This window comes from Psittacula echo (genome assembly GCF_963264785.1).
Source record: "Psittacula echo genome assembly, chromosome: 7".
NCBI lineage: Eukaryota > Metazoa > Chordata > Aves > Psittaciformes > Psittacidae > Psittacula > Psittacula echo.
In genome coordinates this window covers 29,413,851-29,429,398 of record NC_137740.1, presented here as the reverse complement: position 1 = coordinate 29,429,398, position 15,548 = coordinate 29,413,851, and the positions used below count along the sequence as shown (strand labels likewise).

The following is a 15,548-nucleotide window of genomic DNA, read 5'->3' as shown; positions in this document are numbered from 1 at the left end:
AAGATTGAGAAGACAACTAAGCAGTGACAATTTCACGCTAGAAAGATATAAAGCTAGTAGAGAGCAGATGAATAAATGATATTTTCCTTCATTTAGTTCAATTATTAAGAAGAAATCTTTACAGAACAACAATTTTTTCCAACACTGCAAACCCAGAAATTCAATATGAAACTTAATCTTCTATTATAACCTCCCAAAAGTGCACAGATTAGGTACGTCATTCTTCTGACCTTAACAGCGTCTTATCTCTTACAGCCCACAAAAGAAAACAAGCAAACAGAAACCATCAGGAGACTTTTTACTCAATGGCACAAGCTTCAGGGATTTTCACGCCAGAAATGTGATCTCATTTTCACGACCTGTAGTACACACCCCTTAGGACAGGGATGTTTTGTCTCCAAATGATCGTATAGATTAATAATGCTGCATAGCAAAAGGAAGCACCTTCAGGTGTTACTATCTCAATGTGAGCATCTCTTAGTTCTAGAGCAAAATCTTCCTCTCTTCTACAAGATCAAACGCTGAGGCCACAGGAATGAACTCTGCAGCCATTTCACCAGAAGAGAAAATTGGACAAGGCAATTCCCCGACATAGCTGGGATTTCAGATGGGAATTACTTGTCTGTTAAGCCCAGATATGACGTGTGCTTCCCATGGGGATACAATCCCCCCAAGGGCTACAGACCCAACCAAAGAACACATGCCAGCAATCACACATGTATCGGTGAGACCATGGGCTTTGCAGGCGAACAGCATGCATCAAACAGGATTAGAGGATTTCAGCTGTTTGTCTCAGTAAGCCAGGGCATTCTTTGGGTCTTCCTCACTGTATTTTTACCTTCTGTGCGAGGAGAAGAAATACACAGGGTACAAACAGCACGGTGCTCTAGGGTGAGAAGGGCTCTTGGAGTGTGAACAGAGACCATCACTCTCCCATTTAATTTCACTCCCAAGCCCCTGGATGGGGTATTCTCCACTGCTCCTCTATGCTAAAGCACAGGACAGAAAGGGAAACACAGATTTGTAGGTGGTTTAGCTCCGTCAGATCATGCTCCCAGAGGAGCTGGTGTCCTCCCATCTGTCCCTGCACCCTGTGTGAACATGAGCTCCCCTGCAGCACTGTCTTCACCTGCAGTGTAAGTACAAACCAGCTGTCCTGATAACACAATAACACAGCTCTGCATCTGAGCGGGAGATGCCACCTTTGTTCTGCTAACAGATCAAGGGAGCTTTACAAGGACTGCTTGGCGAGCAGGTCACCCCAATTTCAGGCTACTAACAGCTCTCCTCAGGAGTGGGGACATAGTGCCCATGAATGAAAGCACAGGAACATCATCTTTCATTTTCAGGCTGCAATCTCCACAGCCTCCCTCAACAGTGCTCACCACTGCAGCTCCACAGCCTCCCCATGCACCCCACAGTATGCTGTGCTTTCCCCTCCAGGATCACTCAACCAGCAGCTGAACAGACATCTAAAATGGCTACTGTTTTCCCCAAGAACCCCTCATCAGCACATTTGCAATCACTCCACTGGACATACATCAGGACAACCACAGCCCCCCTGCCCAGGAGATGCTTGGCTCTGTGGACATGTGCTCAGTCCTACAGGTATCCCTGGGTGGGAGATGCCAAAGGACAAACTTCCAACCCTTCTAGTCCAAAGGAATGGCATTTAGAAATAAGCCACCTGACATCACAGGCCTGCCCGGGAGCAGCACTTATCAAAGCAAAGCTGCAGACTTTGATTTCAAAGACTGCCCAAGAGCTGTGGCAGCCCCTCCCATCCTGATCACTGAGTGACCATCTGGCTAAAGCACTGCTCTGCAAACAAGCCCAACAAGCCTGTCCTCCAACCCATGGGAGGAGGAAGCTGCACCGGGACTGCAGGCACCTCCACGCTAATTAGTCCTGCCCTTCCCAAGCAATGCTTCCAACCACCAGAAGGACATTTAGAGACATCATCAAAGGAAGCATTCTCCAGGCCCCCGAAAGGTTCAGTGACACTTTAAGTCTCTTTGAATTGAAAATCAGGACAAACGGGAACTCCCAGCAGAAGCCCAGCCAGGCTCTTCACCCTGGTAGCTAACTCTAAGAGCTTGCATAGCCCAACCCAAGGACACAAGACAAGCTCAAGGACTCATTGTGAGAAAGACAGATCTGAGGTTAAACATCTGCAGAAATGACCTTCTGGGAGCAAAGACAAATCCACACATGTAACAGTGACCAAAACCTGGGCTTGTATTTAAGGTGGAATAGGAATCAGGCCCAAATTTCTCCCCAGCCAGAGACACACACATGAAAGAGGGTAAATCAGTGTTGAGAGAAGGCAAGCAAACTGGAGCAGGCTTAGGTCTGCTGTGACACTTAGCTCTGACTAGACACGGACAACAAGGGAGAGCCCACAACACAGAGGTGCCACACAGCAGCCACCAGAGGGAAAGGGACTGTGCAGAGAGGTGGAAAATGGGTTTACCCCACACTACTGCTGGTAGCAAAACACAAAGGCCACAACACTACCTTACCAAGAAGCTTATGGATGAGGAGTCTGTGACTCACAAGGAATTCCCTGCAACTCTCCACAGAAGTCAATTACTCCTTTCTAGGCTGGCTAGAAAAGGAACAGCCCTTGCAATGCCCAGAGACCTCATACAAGTAGTTGCAGTAGTTAAGACAACAGCATGAAGCTGTAAAGGGCTCCAAGGTCTGCTGGGGAGATAGTGTGATGTTGATGCACACACAACAGCCAAGGGAGAGAGAGGGCCATGATGTCCATGAAGGCTCTGCATTTACCATGAGGAGGGTAGGACCAGGCCTTCCTTTTCTGGCCCTCAGCTGAGGGACGCCAAGTCTGTCCTGCTTTTCCTTAACAGCAAGGGAGAGTCCTGCCAAGAAAGTGCTGCTGCTGTGGAATGTGCTGGGCCAGCAGTACTGCTCATTCCTGGAAAAGCATCAACTCAGCAGGAGAGCGAGGAGAAGAGGGGGAAAATGGGAAGAGGGGGAGGGTGGGAAACAAAGTCTGAAAGCCTGGACTTCCACACCTGGGGAAGCAGGGAGCTGCCGCAGAGCAGTCTGCTCGCCAGCACCCCCTTGTCCCCAGCTGCCAGCACAGCAGCGCTGCCCTGCACCAGCCCTCTGCTTTTGGTGCACCTTTCTGCTGAGCAGCCTCCTCCAGAGGTCTGGGAAGGCACCTACCAAGGTGATGTCCGTGGAGAGGAGTAGTAAGGCTTGTTTCCTCCACCACGTTAACAGTTAATTTGTATTTAATGACATATCTCCACCAGGAAATGACAAAGCAGCCTCCACACGTGTCCTACCCTCAAGACACTGACCAGCTCACATTACTCTCTCCTAGCACAAACAACATTGCTAGAGTCTCCCAAGGAAACCATTCCAACCTCCTAGCTGGTGGGAAGGGGCCTTGAAGAATAACAGGCTTTAGATGACTGCACCTACTCTTCACATTCAGCTGGGCTACCATCAGCAACATCTCTGCTAACTAGGTCTATGAAACATACAGAGAACCTATAAAGCTGACAGGGAGTTAACAAAGCTCACAACTAAGTTATGCCACGAAACATTTGCTAAAGACAATGAAAAGGACTCACGCAAAGAAGAGCATTTCAGAGTCACAACAGTCGCATGGTGGCAAAGAAAGAACTTTGCCCCTGATCCCAGCCTATTGCAGCACTCGAAAAAAGGGGCAAACAGTGATACTATGTCCCCCTGGTCCTAAAATTCAGGATGCAGCTGACAGCATAAGGGGTCTGAACGCTGACAAGAACAATTTCTGACCACTGCAAGGACAGCACTTTGGACCCTGGATAAATTTTGGCGCAACCAGAAATATTCACTCTCAGAAAATAGGTGGCAAGCCAGGAAGAACTTATCAGCTCCTACATAGGTCTACTAGTAGACAAAACCAATCAAAGGCAGAGGAAAGACCATTTCACCTGGTCTCCTGCTTTGCATGGCATCAGGGAATGGCACAAGAAAGCTCTGTACAGAGAGACAGCAAATAGAGTACATTTTAATAGCCTTTTATATACTTCATTTATTTCAACTAATACCAGCCATCTTTAACAAACGCCTTTCAAAAGGCAGGGCTAAGCCATTAAACAATACAAGCAGCAGCCTCCTACCAAGCATCCTCTGCCAGGCCAGCTAAGCTGCCTGCCAGCCAGCAGCACCCAGCAAACAAACAAATACTGTTAAACTGCTGGAAAAAAGAGACAAAAAGATGCTCCAGTCTAACCAAACCAAACATGTGCTGGCACACAACTCACTCAACTAGAGGTCCAGAAAGCAGATGAGAGTCATAAAGCAGGAGCCAATCAATTACTGTAAATTAAGACGAATCAGATTAGCCAAGAAACAGGGAAAATGTGAGCTGTCTCCACCCTGCTGCTGATTTACTCTCAGCAATGAAAATAGCCACTTCTTTTTCCTTCCCTTATGAAAGCCCTGATCCATGGGACTCCTGACATCTGATGGATGTTCCACTGGACAAAGAAATATCTAGGCAGTCAGGAAACCATCACCTGCCTAGGCCTCCTCCAAAGGAGTGTCAGAAATTTACTGAAATGGGTCACAGGCCATGGTCTCAATCTGGAAGGAAGGCATCTTCTGCAAGCAGACAGGCTTTCCTGTTTCACCAGCCCAGCTACAAGTGATAGCTAGCATTAGTCCAGAGTCTGCAGGAGGTGCCATGTACAGAACTCAGTTCAGATCCTACCAGAACTCACCTCTGCACCAGTGATCAGCAGCCTTGCCAACAAGAGGGTGTTTTCCCACATTTCAGAAGAGGACAGAAGAGGTTCTCCTCTGCAGGTCCAAGTCCAACTCAGAGCTGCTACTTTTCCTTGGCACTGTGAACTCCTAGGCCTAACTCTATCACATACTATTCAAAACCTTCCCACCTGCCATCTCTGACAACTGCTCCAAAGATGATAATGGCCAGTGACCTCCAGAAGTCATCATCACACGCAACATGAAGTGTTCCTCTTGTGGAGGGACTCGAAAGCCACAGCTGCCAAGGGTGGAGAAACACAGTGGAAGTGCAGTGGAACCTGTCTGCAGTCAATGAATATCCCATGAGCTCAGTAACTGTGTTGTACTGGTCACTCTACACATAAACTATTCCCAACAGCAGCCCAGAAAGACTTGTCACACATTATTACTGCAACAGGGCTATTTCCTGTGTCTATGGATCTGCTGGTAAGTTACATGACCCTGACTTTGCTACTGACATCAAATTCCTATTAAGCACCTCTCCTTTAGTCAAGTGTAAAGTCACCACAAACAGTGCTAGCCCCATGTGCTCACTGACCAGGAGCTCACCTGGTCCCTACAGATATCATGGCCAGACACAGCCTCCACCTCAAGTCTACACACCTCACTACAGGGGAAAGCACATGTGCCATGCAGCCTCCTACCACAGCACAGGCACCAACTGCACCAAAAGTCATGTAATATGGAGGCACTGAAAAATGCCACATTGGCAATAACAGCACATCAAGAAAGACTGCTGCAGTAGGCTCCCGTGTTTGTGTGTGGGATTCAGAAGCACAGACATATGCTGCGTGAGTCTGACCCAGCTCAGACACATCAGACTCAACGTGCACACCCTGTGTAGATGTTTCTAACTCTACATTAAGTCAGAGTTGCCCGAAGGAAACCCAAACAGAGGGTACCCTGAGCAGAAGCAGATGTTGCCACCCTGAAAGTCCTCTGCTGCCTCCAGGATGGCAGGGCAGGGAGTAATCTTAAGAGTTTTCCCAAACTTACCCACCTTTTGGCCCCAGCTGAAACAACATTTTCATTCTGGAAGGAAAATGCATCTCACAGAAGCCCCTTCAGGACCTAAAGGTGCATTTATCAGCTCCAGGTCTAAGGCAACTGGGAGCTCTGCCACAAGTGACTCAGTTTTACAGCTAGATCCAAAAAAGTCCCCCATTCTCAGAACTACAAAAGCCAGTAAGAAAAAATTCAAATGAACACAGTGCAATGCCAAGACTTTCTGCATTAAGGCCCTATACAGGCTTCCAGTATAGCACAGCCTCTGCTGGGCCCACAGGCAAGTCTCTCCGAGAATGGCACTAAAATACTGGTTGGGCTAGGCAGGGCTGAGCGAATTGGGACAGCTCGTTACCCATATGCAAAGAGCGGAACAGAGTTAGCATATCCATCACAGCTTCCCAAAAAAGCTGCAGTTTGAGAAGCTGCTGCACTGCGGGCTGACCAGCTAACAGCCATCAAGCACAGCAGCAGCCTTCTCCCTGCCCCTGCCCTGCTGATCCTGTCAGGCCACAAAGCCAGGTTTGTCCCCACACTCCCTACACTGCTCTGGCTGTCAACAATGGTGGCACGGCACAGTGTACAGAGCACAACCTATTTGCTCGCAGATGGTGAGACACAAAAGGACCATGGATCCCAAGCAGGTCAGAGTAGGGCAGAGCAACGCTGAGGGAAAAAGTTGAAGCCCAGTGAGTGGACAGGCTAACGTGCTAGCACCAGCTTCCCCACTATGATAATCAGTACAGCCACAGCTCCCAAAACACAGACCTCTTTGGCAAACCCTCACTGTCCTCAGAGCCAGCCTGTACACTGCAGGAACTGCCAGCCTTCAGAAACCAAGGAAAAGCCCACAGTCTCTGTTACCCAGATCCGGAATTCCAAGCCTATCAGAGAGACAGCTGCCAGCTATCAGAGGGGCCACGAAGCAAATAAATTCCTCTCCAAACCCTAAGGGTAGGTCAAAAACCAGCAGAGGAAAGACCTTCCCACACAGTGGCTGGTGCCAGCTCTTCCAGAAACAGATCTCTGCTCATAGCCATGTGAGGAAGCTTTCTCCCCTTCAGCATGTCTTCAAGCAGGACCAGAGGACAAACTCCCTCTACAGTGATTCAGTCCCCGCTCACTGTATCTTCTTGTCCTCCAGTTCTTGCAAGATAGCAAATTTTACCCAACAGATGCCCCAGTGAGGGGACAACCAACACAGAGGACTTGGTGGAGCAGGGTACTCAAACGCTGCTTCTGCTGCCTACAACAGCTATTGTGACTGGAAAAACAATGCCTCTGGCACATCTCCTTTAACAAGTAACTGATACAACCACCACAATGGTCCCAACCCTCCACTGCAACACAGAATCCCTCTGCACAGGAATATCAGCAGCAGGTATCTCTCCCTGACAAGGCCTCCAGAGAATTCCAGCCCATTCCTGGACAGGATCAATATTAGTGCTATAACAGTAACAGCACATTGATGGAAAAAAGTGAAACCAAGAGCTACAGTGCAGGGGCTCAGGAAGATACTAATACTTTAGCTACTGCAGTCCTTGGAGACAGTGATATTCACAGCCCAAGAGCTCACATACTCTTTTAAGGCCACCATGGCATTACACAGATAAGCACATGGACAAAGCAGACAAAGTCACAGAGATTAGACTAATTCCCAGATTTGTACCTTACTTCAACGCCTTCCAAAAAGCCTTAACAAAATGATTTTGTTCAAAAAAATCCAACAGCAGCCACTGGCAGGATTAAGTTTTACTTAACTTGCCAACTGCTGCCTAACAAGCCAGCTCCACCAGGACAAACAGTAACACAGCCACATGGTGCCACTTCCCCCTTCTGGAAAACCACCATCTATCTAGCACAGGTCATAAGGGCAGGCTCTGAATAACAAACAGGGGATGGAGAGAAGAGGAAATCAATAGGAAACACCAAAAACACACAGCCCTGACTGCTGCCTCATCAGATGTGCAGTGCAGTGCAAAGCTGGTGTGACAACACAAAGGCAGCTTCCTGCAGGCGCAGTCACTGCTGTGTTCTGCAAGCCCAGCGCTCCTTTATGGGCCTTTACACAGATCAAGTATCCTAAACCATAACATTGTTATATCTATTTCGATGCAGACAAGGGTGGAGGAGTAGCATTCATTACAGCAGATGCTCTCAGCTTAGAACAGTTCAGCAACTGCAAGAAGCTTCCCACAACTTTAAGTATCATGAGCTCAAAAAGGACTTGAGGAATTTTAACTATGCTCCCCACACCTCTAAGATATACAGCCTTCAAGTCTAAATGGAGAGCCTGATGCCCACCCTGAGAGGGGCGAAAGCCAAACACATCTGTGCAGCAGAAAAGCTGTAGGGAAAACCAGATTTTCTTTGTTTATATGCACAGCACTCTTCTTTCCTGAGCATCCCCAAGTGCATGGTGGTGAGTAACAACCTCCACCTTCAAGAGTTCAGGCCACAAGGCTGCAGACCCATACATCCCTGACTGCTGGGAGACCAGGTGGCAAAATTACAGGTGAAGGAGGCCAGGAGCATGCTGGAGAAGAGGGACTTACTGAAGGCTCAGTGCTCCAAGCACATGGGCCTTGGGCCTTCATCCCTACGAGCCAGCGCATTCCTTCTCAGAGTCCATTACAAAACACTGCCTGCCCAGCTGCCCATCTTGCTTTCACCATAGCCACATAAGAAGGAATACCACTCCTTATGCCACCACCCAGAAGATCCAATACTCACTCTGCAGATGAGCCAATGTCTGGGATTTGGGAAGGGCCAAGTTCTAGATGAAACGCTCGTAAGTTGTATTTCAGCAGGAACCAGAAGACTGAGCAGTGGGGCCACCACTATCATCCCATAACAATGAACAATGTTCAGGTCATGACCCAGATTATGGTGGTTTATGAGCTACTTTTAACGGTGTTTGGCCTTGACCTCAGAGACTGAGCCATGTTGAGCACAGCTGTACCACAGTCAGGGCACATACATTTACTTCATGGCAATTCCTGAGATATCGAGGTAGGTTTTTGCACTGTGCAGGAATTTGAAGGACCAGAGTATTCCAAGTGATTTCAAAACACAGAACTGCATCAAAACAGTTGCATTCTCATGGATGAGTGAAGGTTTCTTGACCTTTCTTTCTCTTTTTTTCCAGAGATGACAAGATCTTAATATTAAGAAACATTCCCATAAAAAAACATAAGTGAAAACAATACCTCTCCAGAAAAAAATGCTGGCTTCAACATAACACCATATTTTGGGAGAAAATACATTCATTAAAAAAAGAAATTTGGACCAGCTCTGGCTGCAAACAAGTTCAATAGCTGCTGTAAAGCTTCATTGTTTGCATAGTACAGACAAGGCCTTAGGGAAATTGGTCTGCAGCCCGATTTGGCTAACTTAGCTTTCCGAACACCACCCCTGGGCAAAGAAACCAGGCTATTACTGCCATCCAATGTGGCCTTCAGAGCACAGCTCTAACCACAACAGAGAAAGCTGGACACCTACAGAGTGAGTTATAGCTGGGTCTGAACAGCAGGACACACACTGCCAGGCGCAGACAATACAACCCAGTGAAGAAGCAAATAACATCAACTAACCCTCTCCATCTGCACCCCAGCCATGGCACTGCTGCAGCACCCCCCCCCCCAACACTTGGAAACAGCCTCCAGAAGCAGCTACAAGCGGGGATCATCAGCTCCAGTGTTGATGGACCACCCCCAGCACGGGCAGCATCACAGGAACTTCCCACCACATGAGCAGACAGTGGTTATCAGCTCTCCGCCAAATCCTCTGCAGCCCAGGAGACAGAAGCACAGGCTGCAGTAGCCTACATGCAAAATGTCAAAAAAATAACCTCTGGTGGACCCTAGTTAATGAGGGCAGCACATCTACATGAGTAGGTGGGAAACCTGCATCCTCCAGAGCGGGGAGCACAACAGATTGGGTGCTGTGGTCTCTCACATGGCAAAGTGCTGCACTCTGCACAGAAAAGACAGGGACTGGCCAGAAACTGGAGAAAAGTGATGGGCACCTCACAGCAGGACCAGGGCTGTCACTGGGACAGAAGCACCACAAAGGAGGTGAGCATGCAATGGAGTTTCGAAGGCCCTTTCCCCTCACAGACCTCTTGCTAACCTCTCCCTGCCTGAAATACATGCTGACATGGAAGCTCTCTCCACCAGGGGCAAGGGACAAGCAGAGGTCTTCTGCAGACAGCGAAGTTTCAAATTAAAAATGAAATAAATATAAAAAGCTCCAAAAATCAAAACAAAACAACTCCCCCAACTCATGCTACAAAGAGCTGGCAGGAAAAGCAGCGGCACCATGCCAGGGGCTCACCACTGCTTAGGGACTGACACTGCTTATTACGTTTAGGATCCCTTCCCCAGCTCCAAACTTCCAGCCAGAAGGACAGTCACTGCTGGCATCAATTTCAAAAAGACCCTGCAATAAAAATAAATCACTCAGCCTTTCAGTGAACGTCAACACATTTCCCCATGCACATGTGCAGGAGATGAGGTCGCCAAATAACAACGGCATCTGACCCCTGCACTGGGAATTTCAGCAGCCCCCACTTTTTTCTGCCTCCAGAGCGCTGCCCTAATCACTGCCTCATACCCAGCTTTGGAGAGCAGGTGATAATTAAGCAGATCTGGATTAGATACTGGGCTAGTGATCAGTTGGATACCAATTTTCACTTGACCTACGAATCACTCACCACAACTCTGAAGTTAAAATTGGAATAGAGATCTGCAAGAGGGAAAAACCAGCAGCAGTGTGAGGAGCAATGCCATCCCACCAGTGTACTTCAAATCAAATCACTGGTTTCCTCCTGGCAATGCTGAACAAGTAGTTGACATGTGGAGGACGAGACAGTTCCCTTGCAGGAAAATTAGGTCTTTCTGCTCTCCAGCCTAGAAGATCAGAAGTGGCCCAGTGGAGAAGGAGAGAAATTAAAGTCTGTTTAAAAAAAACATGAAAAACCTTGATGAAGAACATAAATCTCATGAGCGGTCATAGCACTGCACTGATCTAAGGCTCTCTCCTGCTGAGCAGCACACAGATCTTACCTGTAAAATGTTGAATAAAAAGAGGAAAAAAAAAACAAACCTCCTTCTCTAATGAGGGAAAGGTTAGCAGGCTAAGGATAGTTTTACTCTTCACAGCAAGACATATCCACACAAGGTATCTCAGGTCCAAGAAGAGTGTAGTACATCTATGCACTCCCATACTTCCACCATCAGATTCCTTAGCTCCTCCACATGTCTCCAGTTCTGGAATTAGCAATACAAAAAGCCAACAAGGGCACAAAATCTCTGCACCCTATGTCACTGCTCTGCAGCACTGGGCACAAGCTGGATGCTCTGTGGCTGTAGCCCACTACATGGTGGGTACATAAGGCAATGAAACTTGCAGCCTTCCTGCTGCTCAAAGCTCCTTTCCCCAAGATCGAGTGCATGAAATCTCATTTCTCCTCCTTCCTATCTAGAAGTGACACCATTCTGGGGTCTTCTTAATTTGGGGCTGAGCGCTTTGACTAGGATTAGCTCCTGGCATAGCCTGACAACTCCACAGCCACCCAGGGGAGCCTCAGTTCACATTTCCAAGGAGATGTAAACACTGAAGCTGCTCCATCACCGCCCTGATTCTCAGAGCAAACAAATATTAACAAGATAAACAAAAGAATGAAAAATCCCACACACCAAGACTGCAGCTGTAATACTGCCTTGGGGATAGGAATGCCAGGCTGGAGATCTACAGTCTGGAAAGAGGAGGAAGAGGGAGAAACAGATTCAGTCTGTGCAACAGAGGTGAGAGGAAACACTGGACCACATCTTACTCCAGCTGACCCTGGAAGGTGAGATGCCTCTGTTCCCAACAAGACATAAGAACTTAAGTCTTATGCCACAGGGATCCTGCAAAAGGTCCAATCACTGATGAAAATAACAAGCCATCAGATCTGCAGGTTGTCTCCTTGTTGATCAGCTGCCATAAGGCCATGACTGCTCATGTCTTTAACAAAGGGGCTTTACCCTGGCTGCTACTTCTGGGCACTGTTCAACTGACAAAACGCAGCCCAGCTCAGAAACTGCCAGCACAAGCCAGACCATCCCCCATGCTGGGCAGAGGGCATCTTGAGGGAAGGGACGAAGATACATGTGTGAGAATGCAATGCCCTTCTTTAGCACACAGCTTCTGAATACAGCCATCATTAATCTCCTCCTGATTTTCACTTATTACCCGTGCATTTACAGTCAAGCATCTGAGGTGCCTCCTGCCCGACCATCCCTGTCTTTCCATGCACTGGTCCCTGCAGACCAATGGCTTGCTCTGTCTTGGACACCAGTTACCAGGGATCACAAAACATTTCAGTTTTACTCAATGTTCTTAAAGGTCTTTTCTAACCTAAATGATTCTATGATTCTATTCCAAGTGGTGCCTGGGGCTCCAGGGCTTCTCAGAGACAAGGCTGCAGCTGGACTGCTCTAGCTCCAGCTTCCTTGTGCTTCAGCCAACCACCAGCACGCTCTTCAGCTCTCTGGAAAGGAGCAAAGACAGCTCTCCTGAAGGGGCATCCATGGTGGCACCATGAGAGGCTTTCTCTCCTCTGTTCCACACAATGCCCTGCTACTTGCAGCTCCAACTGCACGATTCATCACAGAGGACTTCCCTGCAGAACAGACTGCTCACATGCAGCCTCCGACCCCTCTCAGTTGCACCTTCCTTTCCAGAGAGGTTCACACTTCCCAGAAGAATTATCTGAATCAGTCCCAACAAAAACCTCATCCCATGCATTTCTGATGCAAATAAAGCTTCTTCCTGAGTGATTTTCCCATCTCCCTGCTAGCATCCATAATAAATCCCTATACTGCTTTATCATTGAGTTTCATTAATTTACCATCTGCCTCCTCTTGTGGAGCCTTTAAGAAACAGAGGAGGATGAAAAGGCACAGCACAGAACTGTGCTGCCACCAGATCCCTCTTCCCAATGTGAGACACTGCTATTTATTACTAAACTTTGTTTATAGTTACGCAGACACTCTCCCACCCACATGGCAATGTTTCATTCAAGACAAGTTTGAATTCACTTCCAGAACAACATTTCAAAGGATCTCAAAGCATTTGTTTACAAACAGCATGCACAGAGAAGTCACTTCTCCCACCAATGAACACGGTCCCCTTCAAGATGGGGAGAGGCAGCTGTTTCATAGAACCCAACGCTACTCAACAGCTGAGGGACAGGAAATGACCCACAGACAACTGATATTGCTGAGGAAACGTATGGAAAATGAGGGCTGGAGGCTTCTATTTGCCAGGAGAGAACGGGGAAGCTTCTAAGGACTAAAGCTCTCCATTGGGTCAGGAGGAATTCAGGGCGGCAAAGCATCCCAGACTGTGGTCAAAGGAGTGACTCCAAATTTCAAGCCTCATGTGAAAGCTGGCACCTCCCAAGCTAACGTGAACCTGGGCACTGGGAGAGCACCCCCTGCAGAGGTAGCCACATCGATCTCCATCCCAAGCCCTGAACAGGCCCAGCCCTGTTCAACGTAGGGTACGAGCCAAAATCACAGCCTAGGGAGGCATCTGGTGCAATAAGACAACACTAGGAAGACTACAAAACTGAAAGCTTTTTCTAGTCCTGGCCTCCACACACAAGACCTACTGTAAACACTCAATCTTCAGGGGGGTGTAATCCAGAGGAAGGAGGATCATGCAACTCTTTCAAATACCAAAGACAGGGATGGAAAAGGGTCACATGTTGTAATAGCCAAGAGAAGCTATGTTCACAGGATGGAAACAGAGATCCCAAAATACTAGAGGAGAGTCAGATGTAGGAAGATTCCAGCCAAAACAGTGGGGACAAAGTCTAACAGAGAGTTGGCTTCACATGGTACTTGCTCCCCAGAACAGTCACTGACTTTATGAAGGCAGAAGACAGCAGGGGCTCCCCAGAAGATAAGTCAGTACAGCTGTCCAAACAAGAGACAGCACACACCTTTTCACCTCCAACCAGCCACATGTGACAGAAGGAATCAAAGAGTATCAAAAAAGAAGTGGTGAAAACACCAATGTTGGAAGAAGCTTGCCCTGCAGCAGATCGGATGTGAAGCCGTACCCCTCTTCTGTAAAGACCCACTCCAGAGATCAAGCCCAGGACATCTTACTTTGAGGATGGGACACATACATGGGTACAGTAGGTCTTGTATACACCTCTTACTCAGAGATGAGCAGCATGTGGAGACCTCTTGCTCCTTCTCCATGAAGACAGGGGAGGAGAAAGTTGGTTCCCTTTCCCCATTGTTCCTAAAGATGAGATACAGAGCACAAAGCTGCCAAAATGGATGGCCCTCCCCAGAATGGATGGTAGGAGAACAAAACTGCCCCCAGATCTACTCCCTGGGAAGGGCTGATGGAGGTGCACTGCTCCTGCATCCTCTTGGTGGAGGGAATAAGGGGCACCCTCTCCAGGCAGGCACAGCAGGAGATACCCAGGTCCTTTATATGGGGAACGACAATCCCAGTGGAGATATGCAGGGGGATGCCTTTCCTATATGCCCCACCAGTGGGCTGCACTGGGAGACACCCTTTCAGGCAATGTGCTGCTCAAGCATCATAAGCAGGGGTGATCCTCTGGTGGGGCAACGGTCTCCAAGATGCCTCTGGCAGACCTGGAGTGCAGCCATAAAGTGCATGGAGGACACCACCAGCTCCCTCACAGAGCAGCTCACAAGGGGCAGCTTCCCCCAGAGCCATCGGGGAAGGGCAGGATGGGGAGGCTGTCCCCAGAGGCAGCACACAGGGATCACCAGCCCCAGAGGAGGTGCATGGGGGGGACACCACCATCAGCTCCCCCCCCAGCTGAAGTAACGGGGGTGCACACACCGCTGGATAGGGTGCACACAAGGGTCGTGTATCCCCCCCAGACAGAGCCCAAGGGGGGCACCAACCCGCCCCCTCCAAGGCAACGGGGGTGGAGGATGGAAGAGAGTTCCTCTCCCCAGGCCGGACTCGAGAGGGGCTGCCAGTCTCGAAGGGCACCCTCCAACCCGGGGGTCCGAGCCCCTCTGCACTGGGAGGGCTCCCCCAGCCAGGCACACGCAGCCCGCTACCCCACCGAGGACCCACCCCCCGGCCCCGCGAGAGCCCGCCCTGCAGGAGCGGACACGGGGGACTCCCCCCGCGGGCTGGGCCCAGGTCCGCGCTCACCCGAAGTCGTCGTCCATGGACTTGAAGTAGAACTTGTAGTTGGGGCGGTTGAGGAGGCCCTTGAAGTCGCCGAGGGTGACGCGCTCGGCCGGGATCGGCAGCTTCACCAGGTACGGCGTCTCCTGCTCGTCCAGGTGGTAGATGATCTTCGTCTCGGCCGCCGCCATGGCGCCCCTGCCCGGCTACCAGGCCTCCGCCTCTGCGCCTCCGCCCCCGGCCCGCCGCGGCCCGCGACCCCCGGCCGCCGCCCCGGCCCTCACGCGGCCCGCACCGAGCCCCGATCCCGCCCGCGCCCCTGCCCGGCTGCGGCCTCCGTGCACCCGGTCCTCCCGCGCCCCTTGTTCTCCGGGTTCCAGCGCCGCCCGGCTCCAGAGCGCAAGCTCGGGCTCCGGCGGCTCCTCCCCCGCCCAGCAGCCCGCCCGCCGCCCCGGCTCAGGCTCCGCCGGAACCGGAACCGGCGCCCCAGGGGGCTGTGCCGCGTACGGAGCCGCGACTGAGGCCCCGACGTGGACAGGGGATCGGCCGGCACCCTGCGCGCTGTACGGACCCGC

At 49.9% G+C, this 15,548-nt stretch overlaps 1 protein-coding gene across 5 annotated transcripts in view; it reads right to left on the bottom strand.

The window, feature by feature from the left end:
• The window catches only part of DVL3 (dishevelled segment polarity protein 3), a 37,886-nt gene extending 22,545 nt beyond the window's left edge, over window positions 1-15,341 (bottom strand). For all 5 annotated transcript variants that reach the window (XM_080622499.1, XM_080622503.1, XM_080622501.1 and 2 more), the window contains exon 1: window positions 14,998-15,341. In XM_080622499.1, coding sequence (XP_080478625.1) covers window positions 14,998-15,164 — 167 coding nt within the window. In that variant the 5' untranslated portion in view covers window positions 15,165-15,341. The remainder of the gene's footprint in view (window positions 1-14,997) is intronic.
• Between the last annotated feature and the right edge of the window lie 207 nt (window positions 15,342-15,548).